Source organism: Mangifera indica, chromosome 19 (genome assembly GCF_011075055.1).
Source record: "Mangifera indica cultivar Alphonso chromosome 19, CATAS_Mindica_2.1, whole genome shotgun sequence".
In the NCBI taxonomy this organism is placed as follows: Eukaryota; Viridiplantae; Streptophyta; class Magnoliopsida; order Sapindales; family Anacardiaceae; genus Mangifera; species Mangifera indica.
Window position 1 is genome coordinate 3938972 of NC_058155.1, and position 9815 is coordinate 3948786.

Consider the following 9815-nt stretch of genomic DNA (forward strand, 5'->3'; position numbering starts at 1 on the left):
TTATCAAACACTTTTAATTTCACCCCTAGTTGGCACAATAACACTTTCTCATCCAAAATTAAATTTCATTAAAAACAAATAATGATGTAATGACAAAATAGTAATTTTACCATCTATTAATTTTGAAACAAAAAATTTAAAAAAAATCTTTATATCAGACTCAAACATGTTAAATATGATAATTTAATCTTTAAAAAAGTTTCCAAACTCATAAATCAATCTCTAAATTTTTTTTTCAAATCCCTATATATTTTAAAACTACTATATGGTCTCAATAGTTGTAATATGACATTCATACCCATAAGTTTTTGCATTCTATTTAAGTTTTGGGTGTGTAATTATCATTTTTAAAACTATGAGAAGGCATAAAATATTTCAAAAATTTATCCAAACTTTTTCGTAACTTTTTAACAACCCATAAAAATTTCAAAAAAACCTACAATATTTTCAAAAACTATGTTTACTTCTAATATATAATTATGTAATAAAGACACTTTTATTATAGGAAAAGAGAAAGAAAGGGTGAGGTTAAAAAGAAATAAAAATAAAAATTTTTTTATATAATTTGAATATTTAAAATATTATTTTAAATTTTTGTTGATTTAAAATGATATGATATTATGATAACTTTGAAAAATAAAAAAGTACAAATACAATAATAATTTATCTTATAATATTATTGTTTCATTAACAAGGTTATATTTTGCATGAAAAATTTTTATTTATACTATCTCAGATTGTGCTTTAAAAAAAATTGTATTTCACTCTACTAAAATATGTCAATTTACCCCATTGAGTTGGGGAAAGTTTCGAGAATATTTCGTTATTTAAATTGGTCTTTTAGATATAACCCTTTGACTTTCGGGTGGGAAAGGATGTCGGTCACTCTATTAATTTCCCGAGAAAAAGCAAAGAAATTGAACCCAGGAAAAAAATATACAAATAAACTTGTAACTCTGTGAGAAGAAATAGTCTTGTTACTTCAATTAACTGCGATGGCTTCTTCTTCTTCTTCTTCTCAAGTGAAGTATGATGTTTTCCTCAGTTTCAGAGGTGAGGACACTCGAGACAATTTTACCAGCCACCTCAATGCAGCTTTGTGTCGGAGAAAGATTGTTACTTTCATCGATGATCAACTTGTAAGAGGAGATGGGATTTCACCATCTCTTTTGAATGCGATTAGTGGATCAAAGATTTCAATCATCATTTTCTCGAAAGGTTATGCTTCTTCTACATGGTGCCTCCAAGAACTTGTTGAGATCCTCAATTGCAAGAGAGTGTACGGTCAGATTGTGATTCCAGTGTTCTATCATGTAGATCCATCAGTCGTAAGGAAGCAATCAGGGACTTATGGAGATGCATTTGGCCAGCATGAAGTAAAATATATGGAGGAAAAAGAGATGTTGCAGAGATGGAGGAATGCTTTGACGGAAGCAGCCAATCTATCTGGCTTTGATTCAAATTCCATCAGGTGGGTGCTTTTTGTGCTTTGATATTATTATTATTATGATAATTCTTCTGTATGAAAATCACTTTCAATTATGAAAGATAAAATTCAAATACAACTTCTATAAGTCCAACTATACAATTGAACCTTTTTTGGTTCCTTTAACAAAATTCCATTTCAGTTGTTTGAAAATAGCTTAACTTATATAAATCAAACTTCCCCCACATTATTTATCTTAATTTATTTGTTAATCAAATTATCCTTAGATTTCACGCTATACCTTTTATTAAAATGAAATAGCTTTTTGTTACTTTATGATGTACGTAAAATCAATTTTATATATCAACATGCCATATTGGCAATTTATTATAGAACGAGTGTTTATACAATAAGAAAACTAAACTATCTGAAGTCGGAAGGAGCGTTTTTAATTGATAACCAAATTATTATCAGTTTCACGAAAAAATTTGTATTTCTATAAGTTTTATTTAATATATGCATAAGCTTTCCTTGGAAAGTCCAAACCAAAATTGGGCTCTTGGAATCCGACTTTGTCTTTATTTCTTTTTCATTAATTTATTGATAAGGTTATTGTTGTCTTTACCTTTTTGTTTCTAATGTAGGCCTGAATCGAAACTTGTTGACGCAATTACTGAATGCATTTTGGGGAGTTTGAATGATAAGTCTTATAGCGATAATAAGAACTTGGTTGGAGTAGCAATGAAGATCGACGAAATTAAATCTTTATTGTCTAATCAGTCAAGTAAAGTATGCAAGGTAGGACTTTGGGGTATGGGTGGCATAGGCAAGACGACTCTTGCTGAAGCAGTCTTCAATGAAATCTCAAGTCAATTTGAAGCTTCGTATTTTGCTCGAAATGTTAGGGAAGAAGCATCAAGTATAACTCAACTCCGTCATTTAAAAAAGGAATTTCTACATGCAATATTAGGGGATAAACACCTTGATATAAAACACACATTCACTAAAGAAAGGCTTGGACGTAAAAAAGTTCTTATTGTTTTTGATGATGTGACAGATTCGAAACAAATAAAAGAATTAATTGAAGATCCTGAAGACTTGGGTTCTGGAAGTCAAATCATTATAACCGCAAGGTATAAACAAGTGCTAAAAATTTGTAGATTGGATGATTCTACCATATATGAGGTCGGAGGATTAGGTAGTGACGAATCTCTTAGACTTTTTACACGACATGCCTTCAAACAAAACCATCCAATTGCTAAAGTTTACTTGAAGCTTTCAGAAAAAGTTATAAGTTATACAAGAGGTTTGCCTTTAGCTCTCGAAGTTTTAGGTAACCATCTCCTTGGTAAAGAAAAACTTGAATGGGATAGTGCACTGGAAGATTTACAAAAATCTCCGGATGAGGGTATCCAAAAGGTGCTTAAGATCAGTTATGATGGATTATCTGATAAAGAGAAGATTTTATTTTTAGATATTGCATGCTTCTTTAAAGGATGGGATAAATATCTAGTTGGTACATTCAGTTCACATTCTAGAATAAGAGATCTTGTTGATAAAGCTCTTATATCTGTTTCATTTACCACAATAGGAATGCATGATTTGATTCAAGAGATGGGTTGGGAAATTGTCCGACAAGAGTCAATCAATAAACTTGGCCAGCGCAGTCGATTGTGGCATCATGATGATGTATATCATGTATTGAAAAAAAATCTGGTAAATATACATGACGTTAACTTTCAATTTATATGTTATTGTATATGGGATATATTGAAATATTTGAACTAGGAGTGTATCTTTTTCATTTTTCCCTATAGAATAGTTAATGAAGTAATGGGTTTCGGGTTTAGAGGTATATCATGTTATTGTGCTCTTAACTTGTCATTTTATTTTGATTGTAGGGAACTGATGAAATAAGAGGCATGCTCTTTAATATGGCTGAAATGACGGAGATAGACTTAAAGTCTCATGCTTTCTCAAAGATGACTAATTTAAGAGTCCTGGTTGTAAAGCACATATCTTCGAGAGACGATAATAAGATTCATGGTTTTGACAGCATTGAATTTGATTTCTCAGAGTTAGAATGCCTCTGTTGGAATTATTACCCCTTCAAATCGTTGCCTTCGGAATTTGATCCTGATAACCTTGTTGTACTTAAGATGCAAAACAATAATCTTAAACGACTATGGACGGGCAGCAAGGTATTTGTTGATTTCATTTGAAAATTCTCTTTCATAAATTTTAAATATTAGATTTTTTTAATTGCGTTGGTCATTTCTTTTTCCTGTTACAGAATCTTGCTAATTTAAAATACATTGACCTAAGTTACTCAGAACATCTACTTGAAGTCCCAGACCTTTCAAAGGCTCCACATCTAGAGCGGTTGATTCTAGAAGACTGTACAAGTTTGGTTAAGATCACTCCTCCATCTCGGAATCTCAATAAACTTGTTGAGTTGAATCTAAGAAATTGCAAAAGCCTTATCTGTCTTCCAATTCGCATTCAATCAGAGTCTTTAAGAGATGTTATTCTCTCTGGTTGCTCTAATCTCATCACTGCTCCAAGGATATCATGTGAAATGAAAAGATTGTGTTTGGATGGAACTGCAATTAGAAACTTATCGTCTTCCATAGAAAGTTCTTCCATTCTAGTTGAACTGAATCTTAAGGACTGCTTAAGCCTTGAAAGTCTTCCAAGCACCGTTTGTAATTTGACATCTCTTCGACGGCTTGATCTCTCTGGTTTGTCAAATCTAAAGATGGTTCCAGAGTTCCCACCTAAGATCCTAGAGTTGTATTTAGATGAAACTGCAATAAAAGAATTGTCTTCATCGATTGGGAAAGTATCATCTCTGATAAGATTAAGTCTTAAAAATTGTTCAAGCCTTGAAAGTCTTCCAAACACCATTTGTAAGTTGAATTCTCTGAAATATATTTGTATCTCGGGTTGTTCAAAACTTGAAAGATTGCCTGATGACTTAGGAAAGTTAGAGAGCTTGGAAGGAATCGAAGCTAGTGGAATTACTGTTAAAGTGCTGCCTTCAGTTATGACTGCTCTATCAGCTTTGCGATTTTTAAGGAGATTAGAGTTGAATTACTGCAGCATTACAGAGTTACCCAATAATATTGACAATCTGTCCTTACTCGTAGATCTGGAATTGGAAGGAAACAATTTTGAGACCATCCCAACAAACATCATGAACCTTTCGAAGTTACAAAGCCTTAACATAAGGTTTTGTGATAGGCTTCGATCCTTACCAAAGCTTCCACGCAACATAAAAGAACTTCTGGCAGATGGTTGCAAATTGCTGAAAGAATTATCAGTTTTGACAAATCTAATAACTCCAGGACCTGATAGAAGGACACTGAACTTGTTCAATTGCGTCAGTCTGGATTGGGACGCAATCAGAAACATTTTATTTGGTTCTATATTGAATACGTTCTCAAGTAAAATTTACCACTTCGCATATAAGGTATCATTCTATCTCTCATTTCCATATGATTTCAATTTCTTTTTCTGATCTGAAGGAAAAAAATGATGTTAAATCAACAATTTTAGTAATAACCAGTTTTATGTAATGTATTAGGTATCTCCCAAGCGAAAATCTGAATTTTGTTACCCTCAATCAATTGTGGTCAATCTTGAAGCTGGAATTTGTTATCTTGGAAGTGACATTCCGGAATGGTTTAACATTCAAAGTAGTGGATCAGTTATTCCCTTCCAACAATTTGGAATTTCTTACCCTGCTGGAAGTGACATTCCAGAACGGTTAAACATTCGAAGTAGTGGATCATTTCGTCTCAAGCGAGAAGTTGAAATTTGTTACCCTGGAAGTGACATTCCGGAATGGTTTAACATTCAAAGTAGCGGATCAGATATTAAGTTACCACAAGGTTCATTCAATGAGAAGGTTCTGGGTCTTGCCTTTTGTTTCATTGTTGAAGTCGAAGATAATTCTGATCAGTGTAATTTCTTTGGTGTTGGTAGTTTGTTGCGACGGACTGGCCCTTATAGCGACCGTCATGGCGGTGGTGAAGAGACTTATCTTTTGACCAAGTGTGTTAAGTCAGACCATGTATTAGTGATATATGACCGCATTATATGGGAGATATTTCACACAGAAGATTTTAATTTCGCTTGTGATAAGGAAGCCAGTTTCTTTTTCTATCCCTTATATGGTTCTGGATCTACAAAGAAAAATTGGATAAAAAATATAAAGAAGTGTGGGATTCGTTTATTGTTCACTGATGAGTTGGAGGAAATTATGAAAGGATCAGGACGTTCCATCTATGATGAAGAACGTGGATTTAAATCTTCAAATTTCTATAAAGGCGAATCCAGCTCAAGGTATGTAATTACATAACTTACATATATATACACCTTCTTAACTGCGTATAATTATGTAATGCTTTCTTTATGTCTATACCATTTTCATGCTTGTGGCAATTTTTTTTTAATTTTTTAATTTTTTTCTATATAAACCAATCCAAATTTTTTTATTTCTAATTTTATTTACAAATCTCTCAATCTCAATTCTTTCATTATATTCTCAATCTCATTTTATCTCATCAACTCTCTTTCAAAAACTATCTGAATTTATAAATAATAATTCTTTGTGTTTATAATTTTATTTTCATTTTAATTTTGTCATTACAAAATATAACAAATAGATTCAATATTAAATGAATCAAATGTCAAATAAATTCAAAAATTTAGATGTTGAGGATGAGTAAATAAATGGTGTGGTATATATATTTAATTTATATTTGTAATTATACAGTATGTAAATTAATTTATTTGTACTATGTTATAAATTTATAATATTTTTGATTATGTAACCACGACATTCTTCCATCACAAATGAGATATTTTAAATAAAATGTTTGAGGTACTGTCTTCCATTTTAATAATTGAAAAATAATTTATATTTAAATTTTTTAATTAAAATTTTTTAAAAATTCTTTAAATGGGTCGGCTCTTCTTGAGGCCCATTACTGTATGGGCTTAGGGCCGGCCCGACCCAGCCCATTGACGTGTACTTGGAATTCTCATAATTCAAATTTGTAATATATGATTAGTGTTATTATTAGTAGAATCATGAACTCAATCTTTAAAGAATATATTGTTTTGGTCTCTCTCACCAACCATATTGTCGCAACTCAAAAGACGATTGGGGCCTTCCATAGTCAGCCAACCAGTGACGGACTGCATGACTGAAAAAGGGGAATTGGAGCTTCTGCCGAGGGAAGTGCTCAAGCACAGGAATCATGAACTCAATCTTACATATATGTGAGTTGGTTTGATTTATTTCATATATCAATTGTTTGATCATGATTATTGGTATACCTTTGTTGTTTTGCTCTATCATCGATTTGGATGTGAGAAGTTCTGCATTGAATGGAGTTCAACATAAGGAAGAAGAGGAAGAGTCTACTGAAAAGGATTCTCATTCGCATGTGGAAGCCACACCTATACCGAGCCCTGGAGACAATGATGGGGCAAAAGATAATGTATGTTGCTGCATAATTTTATGATGAAGATGGATGAAAACTAAAGAATTCAAATCATATGAGAAGGGAAGCTGCTGAGGTACTCATCTCTGTTCTAAGCAAAGAAAGCATATTTGAATTCAAGCTTAATATGCGCTTGCATTTGGCTGTGTGCTTAAGGACTTGAATTATGTCTATTATTTGGATGCTTTTATTTGTATTATAACCCAATGCGTACAGCTTAGATGCCACATGTAAGATTTGATTTACATGAACAAATATAATTATACATTTTTAATCTGCATAATTTATACAAAAGTTATAAAAATACCGAATTAATAAATAATAGAGTATAGAAATATTTGATATGTTATGTAATCTGAATTTGTAAAGCTGTCGAAATTATCTATATTGAAGTAACAGGTATTTTTTCCTTGAAATCTCTTTGAATTACGGTTTTCAATTAACAAAATTGTTATAGTTTCAAATAATAGACCTAACCAAATTGTTATAGTATCTTTCAATCTACATTGAAGTAACATGTTATATGTAATAAGTTATTAGACCTCATCAATGGTTTAATAAACATAAAGGGCTTTAAGGGTATTACGAGTCTATTTATAAATTATCATTGAACTACTCAATTATACGTTTTTTAAAACCAAAATTAAGAATTTTCTAACAAATAATACTCTTGATCTTTCCCGTGAAGAGAAAAAGAAACCTGTTGAAGAGGAAGAAGAAGCCCTGAAGAAACAGATTAAGGCTCTCAAAAAATGGGTACATCTCATCATTGGATTCAAGAGCAGACCTATAAATATAAGATTTCATCACTTAAAATTTTTGTTTCTTTTGGAACTTTAATTAATGTACTCTGTAATGTTTTATATTTTAGTGCTCCTCATTCACTGAACAAACAGAGTAATTTCGCCCCTTACATGTAATTTAGTGTTTCTGGCATTGATTTTAAATTTTACTATGAAGGAACTAAGCTAATTTACATGGATACATGGTAATTTTGACTAACAGACAATAGAGATGGATACAATGAATGATCTTCAAAATAGACCTCCAGAGTTGAAGACTGTCAAGATCCAAAGCACCAAACCATGGCAAAAGGTACGAAAATTTTGATAATATTGATAGCTTTTGATTTCTATTTATTTGATGTTGTGTTTTTGAAGTCTTGCCTTAAATCTTAAGAAAGTCTATGTTATGATGCAGGTTCAAAGAATTAAGGAGTAACTCTTCAAGTTCTGATGGTATAATGACATCAGTGTGAAGTTTCACAAACCAGATAATGGTATAATAATACCTTTAGAAATTCTGATGCCCAGACTACGCAATTTGCAAAGCTAATCTGAATAAACTTTTCATTTGGAATCAAAATCATCATGTTTCTGAAGAATCCTGCATTTGATTGACCATTTAATATTGCAAGCTTCAAACATACTATCGATCGTTTAATTTCCAAGAACTAATATTATTGTTTTCGTACAATAGTTGATTCCCTCCCGTTTTCACCCTTTGAAGACATACAATTTCAACAATTTATATGAATATGTTAGTTCTAGGCTAATGTTGGCATTCTTTCAATGTAAAAGAACCACTTGTATTCTTTTTAACCTTTTCTGTGTACATCCTCTCAATCTAGCCTGTATACACCTTCCACCAACAATCATTCTACCATCCAGAAGCAAACCCAAACAAACTAAAAATAGGCAAAATTTCACTTAGCTCTTGCATTTCTCCCACCTTTTCTGCTAACAACCTCACACAGCCGGCAAGGCAATGTATTGAGGCTTGCTGCACGAGTCTTTCCATAGTTACCCAAGACACCACATCTTCTCCAAGCATGGTACTCTGCATAGGCCACAGGGTCATTAGCTAGGCCCTTGACATAAGAAGCTAATGATTCTAAGGATCTGAATTTAGTTCCATCTATTATTGAGTGTGGTGGGACAAAATCCCAAACATTTGGGGCTCCGAAATAGATGGGAACTGAACCAGAAATCTAGAGCGTAAAATAGTTTCTCTGTCACATAACTCTGTGTCATGGTGTTCTCGACAGCTAGTACAAATTTGTAGTGAGACATAGCACAATGTAAATGATCCCACCGTCTTGGCTTGACGCTGGCATCATTGTTGCAGTCAGGATAGATAGAAAGAGCCATGTCTGGGCCACCAACATTGTTCAAGCACTTGCCAAACGAATGGTGAGGCAGCAAGCTCAGGAGATTTTTCGCCAGTCGATTTCTTTGAGGAAGACGGCGTGATGAAGACCAATAAACAATTGTATCCTTCAGAAAAAGGAAAAAAGTTAATGGTATAATTTGTTGACAAAATCCGTGGAAACTTCAAAAGAAGCAAATAACTTTAGCTAACACTTACATTGTTCTTGTAAGATGAGACCTGATAATTTCGACCATTGTGAAAGAGCGCACCATCATACGTTGACTGCACATCATCTTTAGCATGATAACTAATAAATATATCCTCAAGATATGAACGCTTTCTACCAGCTTCAAGGTCCATGCATACTCAAAGTGGATCACCTTTACGTCTCTGAAAAAATATAAGGAATGCATTGAAGTTTGTTAGCATAAACAGTAGAAAATGATGACGCAAAATGCAAAACAAACAGTTATTTGTACAAACCACTGAGTCAACTTGTACAACAGAGGACATTGGACAATGCTTATAAAAATGTTAACAGTTGAAAACCACAAAACAAGAACTTCAGATGGAAAATCAAGACAAAAGAAACCAGTAAGTTGTTACATTAAACAACATTGTCAATACCAATGTTATATGAGGATCTTCACTCTTTCAATCAAATGAATATTTCAGTCTACTCTAAGCAGGGTAGAATGTTGTAAATGTGACAAAAAAATTCTCTA

General features: G+C 32.5%; 1 protein-coding gene and 1 pseudogene across 2 annotated transcripts; one reads left to right on the forward strand and one right to left on the reverse strand.

Annotated features, from left to right (window-relative positions):
* Positions 1-887: 887 nt before the first annotated feature.
* Positions 888-8323, forward strand: LOC123203151 (disease resistance protein RPV1-like). Of its 2 annotated transcripts, XR_006499213.1 has the most exons (9): positions 888-1471; positions 2071-3142; positions 3328-3627; positions 3720-4898; positions 5013-5773; positions 6593-6715; positions 6813-7015; positions 7945-8034; positions 8140-8323. XR_006499213.1 is itself a non-coding variant. In XM_044619345.1 (7 exons), the coding sequence occupies exons 1-7, from the start codon at positions 996-998 to the stop codon at positions 6958-6960; spliced, it is 4059 nt and encodes a 1352-aa protein (XP_044475280.1). In that variant the 5' UTR covers positions 888-995; the 3' UTR covers positions 6961-7213. The 2 variants fall into 2 exon arrangements, 1 of the variants encoding a protein (XP_044475280.1); XM_044619345.1 differs by lacking the exons at positions 7945-8034; positions 8140-8323 and having other exon boundaries at positions 6813-7213.
* Positions 8324-8326: 3 nt separating this feature from the next.
* On the reverse strand, positions 8327-9603 carry LOC123203467 (annotated as a pseudogene).
* Positions 9604-9815: the final 212 nt, after the last annotated feature.